The following is a 22,377-nucleotide window of genomic DNA, read 5'->3' as shown; positions in this document are numbered from 1 at the left end:
TTTTTGAGAGTATAAAATAGTGAAATTTAAAAATTCTCATAACTCACTTAAAAATTTAACTATTTCAAAAACCAATTTACGAACGAACGAAAATTGATAGAATTATTACCCTTAATTTTCAAATTAAAAGATTATTAAAGAAACTAAGTTTATTTAAGATAATTCGAAAAAAAAACGATTTCCATAGTGTCGTATATCTGTACTCGGATATAATTACGGGTCGTTTGTATAATGTCAATTAGCAAATATTCTCTTAAATTGTAGGTACAGATAGACCAATAGGTTCGACTTAATATATACATATACGTATATAATATTATATCTACCTACTAATGTATAGTTATTAATTATACGGTTTTAGACGTTTTAGTAAATTATTATATTTCTGTGTATAATATACACATAGTTATATGATACAATGTATATTATACAATAATAGGTAATATTTTATTTTAGAAAAACTTATTGTATATTATAACCAACTACAATGCAATCGGTGTCTTGAGGTTCAAATATTTACTAACAATCCATTATATTATGTTTAGGTTTACCGAATTGCAATTTACTTTTTTTTCGACAGACTAGCTATAACAATGGATTGTAATAATTATATAGTTTATTATATATTTAAAAAAAAAAATAATTTTCAAATTTGACTTTTGAAAACATATTGTGGGTTATACCCCCCCCCCCCCTCAGGCTCCAGTTAGACCACTGGTGGAATAGCAGTTTAAGTTATATTTAGGTCGATTTGGTAAATATATGTATACTGTACATCATACACTGATTTATAGGTATAAGTATATAATACATGAGTACATGACAAAATAGATGGGTATATCATCACAGTAATATAGTTTATTTTTCAGTATGCGCATCTCCTTCACCTCCAGCCCATTTCGTAGTTCTCAATTCCAGATTGGTTGATTTATTTCTAGATTATTTAATATGTATATATGTATGATTGACAGCCAGAAGTATTAACTACTATATGGGTGAATTAAAAAGCAGAGGATGCGTATCAAAAAACTGTGATGATAACGTATCTAATTTGTCTTGACATAATTATAGCTATTATTTTTATGTTATTGTTTTAAGTGTAAAAAACTCAAAGAAAATCGGCTAAAATGAATATTATTTACGACGTCGCTGCAGGATGGCGACCGTGATCATATTCTATAATAATATGCAATATTATATATTATAAACAAGCGGTTAAGATAAGTACACACACTCGTGAGGGGCTTAAGTCCTTAATGTTCTAACCACAGAGAGAGAGAAAGATAATCATACACTAATAGCTATATTACTCGCGGCACGGGCACGTAATCCACAAGCTCGCGGTGGGCTTTCACGTCAAACGGAACCCAATCTGCGCCACAGCCTCTTCAGGTCTTCGAGGGGTCGAGTAACATTATGTGATATAATACTACATATACCATGCATTATATATATTATTAATTTACTCTCACATATTATTATTACTATTATTATTATTATAACGATCGTGCGTTAACGATATGTATGTTGGATTCAACCGGAAACGCAAACAGGAAATGGACTGGAGGCGGAGCAACCGATCGACCGACGGGCAGATAGATATTTCCGACGAAAACTCGCGTAACTGCTGCATCTCGTCCGATTATTATACTAACACTCTATGCTCATATATATTGTAAATAATATTTTCTAGTAGGTACTTTTTATTCCCAGTAATCTTGCAGTGGGATTATATACGAGCATGTATATAATTTATAGGTACCTAATATTCATATATTTTAACGCATATAACGCATGCTAAAAAATATATATACGTAGGTAACACATTTTAATTTATCTTATATCTATTATATTATAATATAGGTACTTGTAAAAAAAAATGTTTAAGTAGTCATTAGATATTTTTTGATATATGCGAATATAAACTATACATGTATGATCTATTATAACGTAAATACGACGACAATATATATGATGTTTAACGACAATTTAATTTATATATAAATAATGTAAAATAATGAGTAAAATACCTATCTATAAATAATAATTAATATAACGTATATATGTATGCTGTATAATACTGAATAATATTTTATTAATATATACCGAATAAACCTTTAATACACGACTACATAAGTGCAATAATGTAAAAAGTAAATTTACCAAAAACATATTACCTATATAACTATTTCTTTAACTATGTTCATTTAAATTCATCAAAAAATTGGGTCGGCATTGGCGTTTGACATCACCAGTATTATAAAGACTCGCTGGACATAAAAAAAAACACTGATAGGGCAGATATGAATCAATTTTACTACTTCACAACCCTTAGAGAAGATGGACCAAACAAATAGCATCTGTGGCATAATCATGTAGTGCGTAATTAAAAAAGTTTACTGCCCCAATAACTTTACTGAACTTGCCACTGACGCATTGAATATCATTTTATGTGCAATCTGCAGCAGTTATTTGAATCCAGGCTAAGTATCATGTATATATTACTCATTTCATTTTTTTCTGGCATCATGAGAAATTCTGTAGATAAAAATATATCAATTATCTCGAAAAATTGTTAGTAGGTACTATATATAATATATGATAATGATACTTAGATGAAATTGTCAAATATAAGTCAAATATTAATGATAATAATTTAAAGTTTTACGTATAAAATATATGATGCAAAAGGTGAAAAGGCAGTCAACTTGTTAAGTATATTATGTTAAAATGTTCCCGAATTCTTTTAATAGATGTTATAATTATTAGCAATATTGAAATCACTGCAGACAACTCCATATTCAAGAACCAAATGAACAAGGTCTTGTGTTTTTAATTAAAATGCCCAACATTTAAACAGATATGGGTATACCTATACTTAACTGAATAAAGTCTTTAGTCTGCATTCTCATAACAAAATTAAGAAGCAAGAGCTATAAAAGCTATAAAATATTCTATTTGGGGACCAGTATCAAGTATAGAACTTAGGTATTGCTTAGACAAAATCAAAAGCACAAGGAATAGTGTATATCGGTGTCACTAAGACAGTAACAAAAAACAACCGAGGAACGAATCTTAGCAACAATAGCATAATATAAATGTGTATAGTTAATATACTTTAATATAAAAGGTCTACTTAACAAATTTTGAAAACAGGAATTTCAATAAATGTATTATTAAATGATAAAAGAATTAAGGGTGCATTATAATAACTAATATCATAACATTATTACTCGTTAAGGCCAATGTATACATCATACGTGTAGTATATATACGTATAATAAAATGAACAATGATATTCTAAACACCAAAAATATCCTTTGTATTATATATTAGTGCAGCGTTTTTGGTATTAAACGTGCAGGTCGGAACTCGTGGCATTCTAAAAGAGATCCTGCGAGGGTGGCTATTCTATAATTCAATAAGTTTACGCACACCTGTAAACCAACAACAAAAGCGGTGAGAGGATATTGCTACACGTATAGTTAGTGATATTGCCCATCACTTCCTTTTTGCTAAAATAGTCGTCGTGAGTTAACAATAATGTAGGACAAGCAGTCCATTGATATTGTAGAGTTGGAGAATAATGTGTATCTTATTCTTTATACTTTTCACATTATCAATAAAAAGTATATTATACTATGTTATTCGCAGAGCATTTCGTTGGCTGATAAAGAGGATGTCTTAATTTTTTATCGTGAACCTTGCAATAAATTTTCCAAGTTATCCATGACAAATGGTCAATGTGGACAAGTAAGTTTGCTTACAAATTTTTATCAACTCTGCAAGTTTGACAATATCATATAAGAACATTTATTTTATATAATATACATAAGGAACCTATTCAAGTCAATGTGTTATATTTTAATTTACAATGAAAAACAAGATGAAATTATATGAATATAGGCACGATGCGTCTTTTGACTATTATATTAGTCGCTATAGAGAATAGCTATTGAACTAGCCAACAAGCCAACTGACAACTGTTGTAACTTTACTGTCAGGTAAGTAAATAAGTTTTAATTGTATTTTATCAAAAATGAAATTTTAATTGCTCTTAATGTAAATTAGTTCAATATCTTTTATATTTTGTAATGTTAATAATGCAGAAAAAAATCAAAAATTTTTGACGAAAATTTCGTCTGGTAGATTAATTTTCTATGCTATGTGACACTTAATGTTTAGTACTATTGTACTATACATAATACATATATACCTGTATATTGTAAAAATCGTTAAGTACATTTCATTTTTAATAAATAAATATATATTCAGTTCGTCGATTACTAAAATATAATTTTAATAATGTAATTAGTGTTAATGTGTAATTAAGTATCACTGATAATTATTGACCTATAGGAACATTTAATTACATTACGCTCGCATTATACCTACCTATAGCTAATATACATTGTGTATATTGTAGTTTAATTCATTTTAATGTTTTTCATTGGGTTTAATATATTAAATAGTAAATAAATATTTTTATAATTAAATAGGTAGGTACCAAAGATTAATATTAAATATAATTTAAAAATAAATCATATTAATGCAGTGACTTTTATATTATATTACAAAAAGAAAAAACAACGATTACTAAACATTAGTACATTAAAATATTTATAGGTAGATAATATTAATAGGTATACATTTGAACGCGTCCTCCCAAAAATTATATGTATTTTCGACTACAACTACTGTAGAATTGAATAGATAGGGTATGTACAGGTATTATTCACGGTTAAGAGAGTGTCTGTGCAGTACCTACTTGTTCCTTCTGTTAGACCAATATGTGACATAAATAAATATTTTTCTCTATCTTTTTTTATTAGGTAATTCTAAAATAAATCAAAAACATAAAAATAAAAATGATTCTGCTTAAATGTGTTTTGTCAATTTTTCAGGTGGGTCAAAGATAAAAAGAAAACAAATAAGGCACTGAAATCCTAGTATTATTAATTCTATATCAGTGGCAACTTTTCAGAGGCGCATGAATATATAAATGGCGGCAAATACCAGTAAACAGACTATAGTATAGAACTTAGTTAAACTACATTATGTTAAGTGCTCAATATTGATATATTGTTTTATATTTTTACCGAGGTTATAGTACTTAAATTGTATAACAAATCTATATATCGACGTAGATATTATATATTTGCAACTCGGGATATTTTTAAAGTGGGGGAAACTCAATTTCAATGTCCTTATTAGATATCACAAATAAAAAAAACTGGTTACCATAAAATTATTATCATATGATAAATGATCAGGTTTTTGTTTGTTATAAAATAATCAATTAGTAACTGTATAGTATAATTATTTAGGTTATAATCGTTTAAACATTTTTTCTGATTGAAATTCTATAAACTATATTCTATTATTTGATAAAAAAAAATATATGAATAGATCATATGAATTGCAATAAAAAAACATTGCATTTTTATTATTGTTTGCACTATAAGTTTTATATATTTTGTATTGCTAGGAATTTTTGTCGCGAACTAATTATGTAATTTTGTATCATTTTTAACATATACCTACTCTTTATCACTCTTTTTTTTTTTTGATAGAAAAAATTATATAAATTGGTTGTTCAAAGAAATATTGTAACTCAAATTCAAAAATAAAGGGGTCGCAATTTAAAAAAAAAAACATTGTTTTATTGCACATGGCCAAATAATTATAATAATAGATTAATATTTAACCCACTTATTTTTCTTCTACTTATAAACTACTTAAAATTACGAGGGAGCCGTGATGGATCTTGCAGGGTGATTAGCGAGGCATTAAGCTCCCCCTGATCATATTACACACGTATTAATCTATTATAGTTTAATTATACAATTGGTACCTGATTAAATTCATTTAAAAAATGTAAGTAATTATAATATAATATATGGAGTTTGTATTTAATAGCGATGATATAAAGAATAACTAATTAAAAGTATACTATCTATCTATAATAAAACATGTTCTAACCGACTGGCAGATCGCATTGAACTTAAACTTTATTATGATAGCAATAGATATGGATTTCTAATGGTACACTATGTAGGGTTGCACTAAGAAAGAATCATACAACATTTGAATTTTAAAGAAATGCTCACACAAGGATTTTGAGATTTTCGATGAACATTGAACATTTTTTTCCAGATTAAGTCTGGTTACATATTATATTATTGATATATATATCAATATTGATTGCTCAAATATTGTATTCGATTTCGGGAAATTTATTATTGTTAATAATATAGGTAACCAACTATTAAATGGCGAGGCGTTTAGATTTGATAATTTAACAAATTACTTGAATCTTGGAATAAACGCTCGCAAAAATATTTCTAGAGAGGGTTGGGCAATGTTAGGATTTGAAAAAAAAATAAAAAAATAAAAAAAATAAAAAATGTCAGGGGGCAATGGACTTTGGGTGCCTATGCATTTTGGACATTTATAATAAATCAATACTTAAATAGATTATAAAAACAAGGCCTAGTTAAAACTTAAGTAATACTTTTAGCTTTTCATTTATTTTAATTTTAATTAACGTTATAAATATTATTTATATGCACTATATAATCTATAAATTATTATTTAACAATTCACGCAAGTCCAAGATTCGGTATTTATGTAATGTGTTAATGTACAAAATATTTTAAAATGTATAAGATATATATATTTGTGTGATTCAATCAAATTAATGACTTCCTAGATTTTTTCCTGAACTTCTCCTTGCCTATGAAAGATAATTCTTAACCTTAAAAAAGTTATTATTTCTTATATTTGTCAGGCAACTTTAGGGGAGGTGGCTAGGAGACTTAGAACCCTTCGAGCCAATGAACCCAAGATAAATAAATATACATGTCTGAGAATATGTTAATCAATCCTAAATAGTAAATAATATTCATAGCTTAGCTGCTTGATTATTTGATTTGATACATTCTTTTAAACACTAATCGACTGAAAATATTGTTTTGTAATAAATACAAATTATGTAAACAAAATATTTTCAAAAGAAATTTTTAGAGGTAATTAATGTTTACTGCTAAAATAATATCACCTCTTTAATTTACAGCTATAGGTGTTGTGTACGGCTCACCTTAACCCGCCGCCAGGCACATAATATTCTCAGAAAACATGCGACGCTTTTCGTCGGACCGGTTGATGGTGATGGCGGCTCGCTCAAGACTTGTTTTGCCGAAATTTCCGTCGAACTGCATACAATGAAATTTAAATAATAATCAAACATTACGATGCACTCGTTGTCGGCGATGAGCAAAATGGTTCGATTGAGAATCAAATGTGAAATTACGCGATGGATCGTGGAGAATAAGTTCAACAGCGACCGTTGTTTGAAGACTGATCGATGGATCAGTATATGATCCACAGAATAGATTAATTTTTTTCTGGAAAACTCATTGAGCTCTTTCAATATGGCGGACTAAAATTTGGGTGGCCGGAGGTTCCATTCCAATCTATTGAACTTATACAGTGTTAGTCGGTCGATGCGGTACTGCAGCAACCACGGTATAAAACTATAATATTTTGTCGGAAGCCACGACGGTAATAGAAGCTCGGCCAAAGTGCCACTGTAATTGTCTGTATATTGAACTATTAAAATTAATTTATACCGTAATAAAGTATAGATAATATGACGCCAAAATAACACGTAGTATTTCGTGATGTTTTTACGCGTTTTATTAATTTCATTTACAAATTGAAAAAATTCATATTTTAATTTGAATAAATCTATAATATTTTGAAATTCATCAATTAAAACTACGACCAAGCTAAGGACGTTACTGCAGGGGTAAATTCATGATGATTAGAATAATAGGATATGCAAAAATGGGCGAGAGGAGCATTTTATATTCTATTTGGATCAACGAAGACCAAAAAATGCAGAATTATCATTAGGTAAGTATTTATCAACATGTATTTATTAACTTGGTTCGTACTGATGTCGTGGAAGACGCCTTTAAATATATAACGCCTATCTGCAAGGAGACAGTCGTCGACAAACACGATCTGTAATGTATTTTTCATTTTATACACTCAATATTCAATTTCAATAATGTCTATATGTAGTTAATACTGTGCCGGAAGGACAATTTTTCATGCCACCGCAATCGTATTTAAATTTAATATAAAAGTTATAAAAGAAATTGTCTCCACCCACTGCCAAGTAAAATAGAAAATTTAACATTCATTAACTTTGTCTTATCATTTTTCAAAGAACAAAACATTTTCGTATAATTTGAAAATTCAAAGAAGGTGGTACTGTACATAATATGTACATAATATTATTATACAGTATACAATGATTACAATGTATATTGTATACACTATATATTACTATAACAATCGAACAGCAAAAAATAGTTAATACTTTAACAAGAAAAATCAATAATCATCACAAATTCTTAAACATTTTTTTTTTCATTAAGGATTATGATATTAGGTACTCAAAATAATCCTCTCATTCATTTACGATTTACACCAAACACAACACGAATAGTCATAGGCGGCATCTAAGGGGGGGCATGAGGGTGCAGTTGCACCCACAATTTTTCTGGGGTGGCAAAAGTATCATTTTTCACCCACACACACACAATCACAACAGTAAAAAATATTTTGATTATTTTATTGTTAACAATTATACTGATATAATGTAATTTTGATAATAAAAAATAATCATGGATCATTTTAATATTTTATATCTGATTACTCAATTAATTGTACGGACTAAAATCTTAGTCCGTGATTAAATGTTAAAATAATAATAATAATAATATGATAATAATTTATTAAATAATGCAGGAAGCTAATTCGTCACTAAATACCGATATGGTTCAAAAAAGATCATATTGTTTATGTCAAAATAAAAAGTTGTTTTTTAATAATATTTTTACATATTCATGTACATATTTAAAATACAGAGAGTGTCAGAGACTTAATTAATAGTTATTAATAAAGACATTTTTTTCTAACTACATTTGTTGTAGCAATTATTATATATTAGGGGGTAGGGGGCGGCAACATTCCTATGGATTTGTGAATGTTATTACCATAAACGTTTGCACCCACATAAGTTTCTACCAAGTGCCGCCTATGTGAATAGTGTTGTTTTAAAACCTAAATCTAAAACATAATTTTTTGTTTAGATAACATTTTGCAGTTTGCCTTTATGACTGTAAAAAATAAATACCTTTTAAGTCTAAAATAAATGTGTAATAAATGGAAAATACCCTAAAAACCAAAATATTTAACAATGTAGTTTAGCCAGACGATTTAAACATAATAAAACAGTGATATTTGTAATAATATAGTGAAACAACGTAGAAACATTATTTTAACATTTTAAGTCATAGAATGACTTTCAAAAGTTTAAATATTTCACCACTATTCAATATATACATATAATGTATATATAATATTATAACCATTATAAAATATAAATAATTATACACCGCTATTACTCGTATTCGTTCTCTGGAACGATGAATTGTTGGTATTATCAAAGATAGACAAATCTTAAGCCACAAAAAAACAAAATAAATTAAAATAATCAACTCATGTAAACGTGTAAGCTTTTATAATATTGTTTGAATATATACATTTACAAAGTTAATTATTACAGACATAATTTTATAATGAGTCTTAAATACATGTAGGAATTAAAATAATGATACACGACGAGTATATGTTTTCTACTATATTGTTAGAGATAGCCAACACTAAAGTGTATGATTATAATAATATAGCTAATTTACTAATATTACAGTATTAAATTTATTTGTACAACATTCGAATAATTTACCTAATAAATATAAAATTATTATAATTTTTTTAACATAATTTTTGCTTTTATAAAACGTTGACGAGTGTATAATGTATACGCACGACATCGTAATAACGCTTTACACAGTAAAAAAGTATAAAAGTAAGATTGTTGTTAACAAAACAAAGTAAAATTACAATACAATACTTTCGATGTGAATGCCAAATTTTTATAAAACAAAAAACGCATCGGAAATAATAACTTAAATGAAACGTTTTTCACGCGTTATCTACCAATATAATCTAATTTTAATAAAATCCATAACTCGTGTGTGTGGTTGTAGAAATACTAATTAAATAAAAATAATAATAATAAAAAATATTTGGACTTTTCTTTTTACAAGATAATGATATAATTAATATTATTAATAATAATAAAACAATATATACCTATTTAATAATAAGATGGTATTAATTCGGTGATTAACAATTTTATGTAAAGTACTAAAATTGATAATATTAGTACACTAAAACAGTCTGGGCTATAATAAAAATATAAATATAATAAAGTTGTATCTTATGATGAGTATATATATATATTTATATATAATAATGTTAGTTATTTTTTCATTTTTCTATTTTATTTCGAAGATTACAATATTATATAGTTGTGTGTGATATCGTGCGAGTATGCGAGTGTGCATTGAATAATAGTGCAAATAGTGTAATGACTAATGATAATATAATATAATATGAACGTTGATGGTTAAGTCAAGACCATTAGTCGTCTTTTTAGAATAACAATAGTGAGTAAGGATATTATATCGAGTATTTTTTTTTAGATATTTTCACGTAAGAGTATATAGGCATATCCCGTAGTATATAATATATGTATAAAGTATAATTGTAATGGAGAAAAAATAGTAACTAATAATAATGATGAAAAAATAAAATAGTCATTTCCCAAGTAATGACATAATATTTAAAAACCACGAGCGTGTCTCGTCGTCCAGACGGCCAATACTGATAATTAAGATAATAAAATGAAAACAAAAGAAATGAAAATAATAAAAAGTTTAGAAAAAAAAACCCCCCGGATTCGTAAGACCCGTCGAACTTCCGATTCGATCCCGGATTAAGATCGCATCGGAAGCACGAGGCGGGCCCGCTCCTCCCTGTACTCTTCACTATCACCCGTCATCATCAAGACTTCGAGTTACTGCAACCCGTCAGTGGCCGAGTCGTGCGACGCTATAACCGAGGTCGGATACCAGTGCAAGTGTACTTGCGGCGGCATTGGCACAGACTGATGCTGCCCGTTGACGGTTTCCTCGTACGTGGGCGGGTGCGGCGGCATCGCGCAAGAGTTTCCGTTGTACATGTTGGGCCCGTACGACGAATAGTGGTGCATCGTGGTGGACGGTCCCGGGCGCTGATGTTCGGCGAGCTGATGACGACGGGCCTGGATGATGGGCGGCGACGGTGTCGAGTACGTGCTCGACGGACTGTACTTCATCGCCATGTTTGCGATCGGCGGCGAGCAGCCGTTGTCCGAGTAATGACCGGCGCCGTAACCGCAGTTGGCCACGGTTACCGGCACCACAGGCGCGGGCGGCGGACCGCTGATTGCAGCCAAGGCCGCCGGCGTCATGGTCGTCACTCCACCGCTAGTAGATTCTACTTGGCCTGCAGGGACGAGAAAATGAAATTATTATATTATTAAAAATATCACACTGTATAGTCTATAGGTATAGAATGCGCAGGTCTGGACACGATGAGTTAGATTGAGCGACGTTATTGGCGTGTCGACGACCAAGTCATTCCAGTCAGCAGGTACGACAAAAGTATATTAAGAAAGTAAGAATCGCAGTAATCGCACTGTATTATTAAACACCACACACGATCATAAGAATAATTAGGCTTTCCGAATGTCCCGGTTATTAGAGATATGGCGAGAAAATAACTTTTAATTTAAAATATTCAATAAAATAAAACAATAATTATTGAGGATTTTAAAATTACGACGAATAACAGGAACATAAACAATTTAAATGATAAAACTTCAAGATGCCCCTAAAATTATTATATATTAGTATTGAAAGTAAAATAATTACATATTTTATCTAATCGGTACAACAAATTATTATGTTATTTCGTTGTATATCTCTCATAATAGATGGCATACCATTTTATGTTAAAACACGTCTTAATGTGTAAAAGAAAACTTTGTTCCGGTTCGGTGATTTGAAAATCTGGCAGATAAAATATGAATTTCATCAAAATATTAATCTCACAAATATTCCTTTATGCAATAAGTAGGTACACCAAGTAGGTCAAAATTTATTAGAAAAAAATTAATTTCCCCTAAGAAATTAAATTAGAGTTGACCTTTCATTTAAATGGTTTTTCACGTAACTTGAGTATGTTATTTTTAAGACGCTGGCACGCTGGCTAGTCACTACGTCCTGGGACACATTAAACGTAGTGTTAGATTATCGGACAAACAGTTAGAAAACAAATATTTCGCGAACGAAAAACGGAAATAAATCATTGTCAATATTCTTGTATTATTATTTCATACACGAATTTGAAAATATAATATTATATATATACCTTAATTACACGGGAAGGCAGCACGTGCAATACGATATATTTTAGATGTATACTGTCGTTATAATTAGATGTACCAGACACCAGTGTCTATAGCCGTCACGCGGGCGGATCTTCTCAGAATTCTATCGCACATTTAGCTCGCAACCAGACTTATTTCTAAACACGTGGAAGTGTAGAAAACAACCCAACCCGAGCTATTATTATTATTAGTTTTATTTATAATTATTATTGACTCAAGAAAATGTGATGATTGACGAGTTTATCTCGACATAATTATTTAAATGTGAGACGCGCGGACAATCGTGGCTTTTTGCACCAGGGGCGGAGAGTGGACGCGCTTTCAGTATTCGCTCCTAAAAAAGTGTAAGGAGCAAGAAACGTCTTATCACGTGATTTATACAACGACTTTTGTACATTTTACCGGGTTAGCTACCCCCCCCCCCCCAATACACACAGAAAGCGATTATACAACAAAATACTAACCGGAATCCCTCTTGGACTTCTTCTCTTTCATGCGCCTGTTTTGAAACCAAATCTTGATCTGTCTTTCCGTGAGTCGCAGCGTCCGAGCCAGATCAATGCGCCTGGCCCTGTTCAAGTACTGGTTGGCCGTAAACGACTCTTCGAGGTGCATCAGCTGCTCGCTCGAGTAAGCGGTCCGCTGACGCTTTTGCTTCTCCCTTTTGCGCTGCACGTTTACCGCGGCGGCGGTCTGCATCTCATCGTTGCCGTGTAACACTGGATTGTGTTGTTGTGGCATGTGCTGCTGTGAGTGCAGAAGAGGCAACAGTGGAGCAGAGTTTCGAATGTCTGCCGAAAGACATGAATATTAATATTATGCGATTATTATTGTCGATTGTTACAATACTAATTAACAAGCGCGCGGCTACTCGAATTATAATTTTATACTTCTACACCGCTAAAATCACTATGGAATGGTAGACAAATCGACAAATCGACAATTTTAACCACTAAACGCCATGCGATATTATCATCAACAGATATAATATTACAATAATAATTTGTCATTATCTATTTTTCCGGTAAATGGTGATCTGAATTATAAAATATTGATTCGAATTTATCACAAGACAACGGCGTATGACTTAAAAATAAAAATAATTAATCCTCTAAATGTCATAAATTGTGCATAATAATTTTCAAATATTAAAAATGTATTATTACAGCTTCCTCATTATGCAAAAACATTCAACGGATAATCAGAAGAACTGGTGGAAGGATTAGATCTAGTATAATATTGTTCGTGCTTTGACCACAGTATTATTATTTATATATTTTTTATTGTTTATTTATTGTTATGGGCATGCAGACATGTTAGAAGCGACCATTCAGCGACGGTATCTTCAGTGGTGGGATTATTATTGGTTAGAGTAATTAATTAAAACAATAATATTAATTCTGTACACAAGTATAGCGGGAAACGCAAATATTTCAATATCAAAATTTGAACAGCGCCGGACAGAAACAATTGTGAGATTACACGAATCCAATAGTATTCCCCCCTACCCCCAAGTGATAGAGTAGGTTAGGTATGTGTATAAATGTATAATAATACAAACGAAAACTGCGGACCTCATACACGGACGAATTCGAACCGTCCAACTTGTTGACAACCATATTGTTGTAGGTATTGTACAATAATTATAGGACCGCTCGTTATTATTTTTAATATATAAATATACAAATCGATTCAATGCCATTCGCAGGTATTTATATACATGTTATTTCGGTCCCGTATTTAGGATTCGATTTACGCGTAGGTAAATGCCGGTCATTGACCGTGAATCTTACGTAAACACGTGTATTAATATTGTAGGTTTGAAAAAAAATATCATATTATTTATAATAATCATTATAAATAAAAACTGTTAAAAGTGTTCGATAATATTCAACGAAATGATAATAGAAATACTACGATTTCTATGAAACACGTATAGGTATGTCGAAATTAAATATTAAAATAAAACTACCGCGCGTTTGAGATGTTGGCGATAGGCTCGGTTAGGGTTTTAGGTTAGGTGGAATCAGTCGATAACGGCTGTCATATTATTATTGTAATGTTTTTGAATGTAAACGACGACAATGGCTTATTGTATGCGTATTGTACGTACGACAAAACAAAAAGGACCAAATCGTACGCCATTACGAACAGATCGTCGCGGCCTTTGAACAATTTGTAATTCGCGCGAGTTACCAGATTACGGCAGGCGAACGTGGGTGGTATTTAAAATATGAAAAAACCTAACTCCCGAAAAAGCCATGCGCGCGCGCACGATGTATATGTATTTTAATGATGTCGCGATGATGGTGGACGATAACCACGGGCCTAAAGGTAGGAGGTACCTACGACCACGTTTAAGGTTTACGTGACGCGAGTTGGGAGTCGGGTTTGTCGTTCGCCGTAGCGGAAAAATGTATACTTAGGTGAGGTCAAGTTACACAACAACACTTACCGTCGTACGGCGGCAGCGAGGCGAACGTCTGCGTGTAACCGTTGTTGTACGGGTCGTACACGGAGGCGCTGCTGCTGCAATAGTTGTTGTAACCAGCGATCATCATGGTGTCGTATCCGTTGACGGCCGACGAGGATAATTGGGTCGCGTGCATGTCCACGCCGTCAAGGCGGTCGTCGTGGTCGTGTAGGTGGCCGACGACGGGCTGAACGTGCTGCAAGCGGCGGTGCTGATGGTGGTAGTCGGTGACCGGCGGAAAGCTTGACGGAGTACTGCGACAGCTGCCGCTACTGCTGCTGTTGCTGCTGTTGTTGTTGCTGCTCGACACGATCACGGTGACCGACGACGCGGTGGCGATGGAGGTGGGCTCCAAGTCTGGATAAGCACACGAAATCCCATTTAAATTTAGCTCGATATTTATCTCAAAAATTCACGTGCGAGCGTTATATTATTATTATCATCATTACTCTTTATCATCGTCATTATTGCCGATAGAAAATAATGCAATCGTACGCGAATTATTAAGATCGTTTGGGTACGACGGCGATAATGATTGTGTTATTATTATTATTGTTATTATTATTATTATTATTACTTCTATAACTTATTATAATATTTTAATGTGCGATGCCAATCACGGATGCCCAGGGAAGTAGGGGGACAGACGATATCGTCGATTAGGAGAGGTGGTACGCTAACGAGTCTATACATACCTACATCTACCTGGAAGCTAGTCCGCTTCACATCAGTTGGGACCTCATCCTACAGAGAGACGCGAATTTAAGGGGGCTAGGGGGCTAGGTGGTACTTTGTTAAAGGGTCGTAGTTTTTGAGTTTAAAATAATTTATAAATATTTTAATATAATCGTTAAATATTTATCCTTAATTTAAATCGAACTTATTTTTTTATCATTAAAAATTGGTTTTTACTACCCTCCACGTTTTTCGTATTTTCGTATATTACTATAACTTTTTGAAATTTCGTTGATAAGTAATTTGTAATTGTATAATTTCTCTGGTGAATTTATTTTGCCAGTTAGATTCATGTAACGCGTATCAAATGAATTGTTGACAATCAAAAATTTACTAATATCATAGATAGAATGGCAAGAAATAGCACCGTGTAAAGAAAGTTCTGAAATACGTTTTTGGTCAGAAAATTGAATATGTTCACGGACAGATTTTCTACGCACGTATATATCATAAAAAAACAGTGACAAAGTAGGTATTAGCATTATGGAACAACAATAATAATATAAACAGAGACTGATTTACACCTTTGACCATAAGTAATTGTTTTTATATCCACGAGTATTTATTTTTAGGTCTATATTTTTTAACTACATAACATACGTATGAAAAAAAAACACTGAATAATAACTATTATTGTTAAAGTTTATACTATATAAACCGTTCTATAATTACGAAAAAAATTATCAATACTATAGGTACTATAATAAACAAATATTATTGGCGAAAACGTTTAAAAAAAAACATGCCAACACATACAATAATAAAAAAAATAATTTTAATAAAAAATGTCCACCCTCAACAGTTTTGCGGCTGCCTATTTTTCATGATGCTAAATCCGACACTGATTATATATTATAATAATACAATTTATTAATTAACTATTTATTGTTAAATCATCATGCATGTAGATCAAGATCGACTACATTAGCTATTCAAATACGCCACCCAGTTATACTCGGGAAGGTGCTTTAATTTTTTGCAAAAAAAAAAAAAAAATCCAAAATTGTTTATAAAGCTCTACGATATTGATATAATAATAATAATAAATTTCGATATGCTTACCGTCGTGTTGACCGCGGTCCAAGTCCAACAGTGTTCCAAAATTCATTTCCATGATCGTAAGTGTGTATTGCAGCTGATATCGTTGTCGTTATAATGAAAACAATCGAAGTCCGTTGAGATGTCGTTGGTTCGGAGGTGTCCGGCGGGTGTGACGGCGTTTGACTGTCTTAGTGTCTTAGCGTCGGCGACGTGTCCTGTAAGACTGACGATTGACGATGTCGTGGTGTCCACGCGCTACTCGAGGACCACATCGACGCGGCACCGGACAACGTTTGTTGAGGGGGGGGGAGGACTATCGCCGTCCACCGTTTCTATTGGTCGATCACCGGTCGCGAATATATAGGTAGTATACACGTCCGTCCTGTTTCATATACCTCTATATATGTTATACGAATATTATTCGCAAGATATATTCATAACTCGACCAAATCCTGTGGTGGGGCTTTATAGATACCAAAAGATTAACCATATAAAATCATGTTGGTCCTTTACACCGCTTTTAATAATTATTATATATTCCTAATTTAGAATACACATGCAGGTACTGTACGCCATTTGACGATTTGATTGTCCAGCACGCCAGTATTATTTATTTTTTCTGTATTACCTTAATATTTTTAGTAATTAATGCCGACTATCATATTTTTAGTTTTAAGACCATAGTAGTTATCGTTATTCAAAAATCGCATATTTTTGTAATGTGTAAACGTTTATCTTGACATTCGATCGTGAACTTAAACTACCAAAATAATATTATGCAAAAAAGAAAAGCATTCGGGCATTGTAAACACATACAAAATTTACAATAATATGTAGAATGTAGATAGAGGTGTACGTAGTGGTTGGGTAAGTACATGGACATTTTTGATAGAAATATCTATATAGGTAGTGGGTGAGGGTATTGCGGATGCGTGGTACAGTGTGTCCATCGATGTATACTTATAGTTTAGTAATAGGTATATTAATTACCATGTCTTAGTCATCTTTTTATAAATCAGTTTGTGTGCAAAAACATTTCGAACATTTTCTTTACAGGACATAACTTTCGGCTCGTTACGCCGGTAACGGGTTTTTCCGTTGCTCTAGGACGAGCGCTCATTTGACGAATGTCGTGTACCACCGTTAAAGTTTTCAGTTTTCGTTTCGGACCATTTAAAGCGACGATACTTTGATATATTTTAGTTGTAATATTATCATCATCGTTTTGACTTCTGCTGATGCTTGGTTAACGTCGCGCGTCGTATATTATGTCTACCTGTCTACGATGGTGATGATGATAAACCGTTGGCGTCTTCTCTTCGATTATACATCAATATGGAAATATATATATTTATATAGAAACGTGGACGTGTAGGTAAATGTATAGTGTACATGGTACATATATATAATAGCGTAAAATATTATTATTATTTTGACACGCGCCGCCGTCGCACAGTATCGGACAACGACGCCTGATTTTTTTTTTGTTTTGTTACATTATAATATTAATTTCGTATCGCGTATATTGTGTATTGTTTTTGTCGGCTTAGCTCCCATGTTTTCGTTGAAAACATCATTCTTCGAAAACCATATCAGAGACCAGTCTGGGCTGTGTGTGTGAGTGTGTAACACGGTAGTGCGTGTAAATGATAATCTAACATCATTAACCATCGACCTTGTATAACACACGGACTATATATATAGGTATAACATATTATGTCGAGAGGATGGCAGGTAGGCGATGAGTCAAGTGTGACAGCGAGCTATATAGTATTGTGATTTGACGGCGGGGGTGAATGGTAGAAAGGGTGGGTTGGTGGGGAGGGAGGGAATATGTATATGTATATATTTAACGGCAGAGGAGAGAAAAATTGTACATACTATACGAGAAGTATCGAAAATACTCGGCGATACGATATGGTTAATGTCACCCTGGAAATGGATATCTTTAGCCTAAGCCAAGGTCGACAATGATGGAGCTGTAAACATTTCATATTATTTTTCGTCTGTTTCAATACTTTACCACATAATAATAACAAAAATAATAGTTGTATATTATATTATATATGTATAGTATTAAATATTGATCGTACAAAACTCAAACGACTAATCACATTTTCTTGTCGTTTTTAATTTGATTGCTTAAAAATAATAAGACGAGAAACAATATATTACATCACCGCATCGATTATTAAAATATACAATTTATTTAATTAATTGCACACATTAGTCGGTATTGATTGAATCGACGTCGAGCGGCGAGCAATGTTGAATCGTGAATAAAGTGTAATACTCGTGCTATAATGCACAACACATGACTATTTATTGTATATAATATATATTATTATGTATAGGTGTTGTAGCTATGTCTTATTTAATCGGCATGTATTAAGATCATTGATTTGATTTTCAATTAAAACCGTGCCAAATCCGTTTTTTCTTCAGATTTTAAATGCGAAATGATAAAATGACCAAATGGGGGCCGTTTTGTTTATTGCTGTTGCAGTGTTTCAAATTATAATAATATAAGTCTTATCTGATAAATGGTCTATGGATTCAGATAAAACATTATTTCTTACAAATAAACAATACGAAAGCAACATGTAGACTGCTATAAAAACAAATTATAAACGAAGAAGTTCAAATGTTTGTTTTTGATATATTACTTAGGATTTCGAATATTTATATTCGCCACAACTGTGTTATAGTTCTATAACTTTGGACTTTACACTTTTCTTTTTAAGATAAATCTTCTAAATATGTTTAGAGTATAGTAATTTTTTTTAATTATGTGTAGCATTATTTTGTATAATATTATATATTTAATATAATATATATACATTATATATTCTTTACGCGATGTTTATATGATATAATTGTAAATTGAAAACATCGTTCATAATTCATAATTATGATAGTGGTTCAACAAAAACTATTGACAGATTTGTTTTACTTCGTTTGAACATTATTTTAATTTTTTTTATCATAATACCACATAAATCATAATATATTGTTTTAAATAGCTACATATCCGTAAATTTAATAAAATAAAATATACGTCTATTAATTAATTACAATACATAGGTGACTATAATAAAGGGGTATAGTATTTCATGAGAAAAATTATAGTATAGGAGGGGTTGAAAATACAAAAGCTAATGGGAAATATCAAGGCACGACGACAGCTCGTCTTAAACTCTTTTCTTTCCATTACAAATTCCGACCTTTGCACAAAAATATTGTTCGAGTAGGTACCTGTAAAATAATTATATACATATTATATGGACGCACGTATCACAGATTCTGAGATCCATATTAATATGTTATCACTACATTGTCACGTTGGTCATGTAGGTTCTTGATCTACGTTTTATTTATCACGACTTTGTTAGAGGTACATAATTCCGTTGACCCCTTTGCGCTGCACTATGCGCACTAATGACACGTCCTCGTTTGTATATACCTACGCGGTTATTAATTATTATTATTATATACGTATAGATCGTAGGTATTATCGGTAGTCGTTACACATAATATATATATAGGTACCTACACGTATGCATAATGCATATGCATATTATACGTCGTGTTATCCAATTACGGTTGTTGTACGAAAATGATATTATAATTAGCCGACCGGCGACCGGACTGCATGATGCAGTTTAATACTTCGGCGAACGATGTCAGGATGTCATTGGAACGAGAAGGTTGTAGCAGTTGTAGCCGTTGTAGGTATATTATATTGTTTGTGCAGAAATTTCGAAAAACTCAGATATATTGATAATAATTATTCTTTTTGTTGTTCTTAATTACCAACGTTCAACGGTAACAAATTACCATTTCATACCATACCATACCATAACCATATACCGAATTATAGTTATATGTATTTTTTTTTCGTTAAATTAAATTACAAAATTTGGTTTTGTTTAAGAATTTTAAATTTTGGTGTTCGCTTCAGGACCAAGTTCTGCATCTCAGGTGTTGGATATGTTAAGGCTGCTGAGTTCGTTTATACGTGTTGGATCTGGAAGCATCATTTTGTAATTATGTCGTTCACTAAGAGTTCAGTTTCACAATAATTATGATTTTTCTTCCTTTGCCAAGATGTAGCCGTGTGACGTGTGTAAGATGGGTTTAGCCAAGGCGGAGTCAGTTACCTTTCTCTTCAGTTAAGAGAGGTTACTCCAGTCGATATCGATTATTATTGTCGATTGGTATAAAAGTACGAAATTCTGGAGCAGTTTATTTATACCCCCTACATATTTACACATGTTTACGATTCACAACTGTAATAGAGCGATGTGTGTGTGTCCCCAGTCTTGGGATTTTCGCTAGCTCGGAAAACTACATGTGAATGAGTTTTGTTTCTAACTGCAGAGATCAAACGGCTTGCATGATGCATATCTATAATTGTATGAGATGAACCGTCAAAGCTCACTGATTGAGACTGTATGTATAATGTCTATAACATATACATATAATATCCTACGGCTTTTCAAACTACCTATATATTATTATTATTATTATTATTATTAATACTCGTCGAGGGAAATTTGAAATAGATAAAATTTGGTTTTCAATGCAGTCAATATAACTACTATTCGCATATATTTAAAGGCGTTCTTAGGAATTTTCGATGAGATTTTTTTATGGGAACTAGAAAGTTGTTTTAAAAAAAAAACGATGATTATAAATAATATTTTTAATACATGCGCAATATAATACCTAATATAATAGTATATAAAATATAATATTATATAAGACTATATACTAATAACGGTGGTATTTAAGTCAAGTGTACTCTCATCATTTTCAGTTCGAATTTATAGCATATAAAACCCAGTTTACAACCTTTATATTGTATAATTTAAATCATATTATACATTTATACCCGTTATCGACGTGCGTATAGACGTATAGTAATATAGCTCGAAGCACGATGGTTCGATTCCGGGCACATAGAATGGACGTGTGTGTGTATATATATATATATATATTATATTGCATTCATATGTGCTCCTACAATATCCTCTCAAAGTCTCGTGCTTATATTATGTATATATGTATTTTTTCTGATATACATTATATTATTTGCGGGATAGTTGCAAATTTTCATAATTTACACCCGTACACGAACTGCACAATGCGTCGGCGGAAAATCCCTTGGACGCATCACAATGGGAAAACTACAGGACCGAATGTGCGCGAAAAGCATAAGGATTTGGCCTATACGTAATCGCCGCCGCACAATGGCCTAACCTCTATTGACGACGCGCTGTGTATATAATATAATATACGCCAACAATGACTGCCACTCGTGTACACACACACACACACACACACACACACACAACAATGACGTCGTCAGTTGCACACACGCACTCACTCAGAATACTACTGTATAATGTGTATGTGTATAAAAGGCTGTGCCGGCCGAAAGTTTTTTCTATATATATACTACAACCGAACACTAGACACCAAACAGAGTTGTTTTCGCTGTTTCCATCGCTATCGTGGCAGGGCGATTTTCTAAATCTCTACAAGTCCGCGGCTTTCACGTTTCTTGTTCCTCACTACGTATTAATGTATTATTTATTTTAAATCATCGACAGAATATTGTTCTCGAGGGAAGAGCACTCGAATTTTATAGGAGCCAAGAAGTGGTAGGATTTAGTGCTTCTCGTATATATCATATATTATAATATGTTGGTAC

The 22,377-nt window shown here is 31.9% G+C and overlaps 1 protein-coding gene across 1 annotated transcript; it reads right to left on the bottom strand.

The window, feature by feature from the left end:
• Positions 1 to 10,225: 10,225 nt before the first annotated feature.
• Positions 10,226 to 16,866, bottom strand: LOC107166662 (uncharacterized). The gene is made up of 4 exons (XM_015515421.2): positions 16,683 to 16,866; positions 14,868 to 15,242; positions 12,877 to 13,203; positions 10,226 to 11,466 (listed from the first exon to the last, which is right to left on the bottom strand). Exons 1-4 carry the CDS (start codon positions 16,732 to 16,734, stop codon positions 10,997 to 10,999), a joined length of 1,224 nt encoding a protein of 407 aa, XP_015370907.1. The 5' UTR covers positions 16,735 to 16,866; the 3' UTR covers positions 10,226 to 10,996.
• Positions 16,867 to 22,377: the final 5,511 nt, after the last annotated feature.

Source organism: Diuraphis noxia, unplaced genomic scaffold, assembly GCF_037042655.1.
Source record: "Diuraphis noxia isolate RWA-SAM2 unplaced genomic scaffold, SU_Dnox_SAM2 contig0002, whole genome shotgun sequence".
In the NCBI taxonomy this organism is placed as follows: Eukaryota; Metazoa; Arthropoda; class Insecta; order Hemiptera; family Aphididae; genus Diuraphis; species Diuraphis noxia.
Note: the sequence above shows the minus strand (reverse complement) of the source record. Positions and strands in the feature narration are given on the sequence as shown.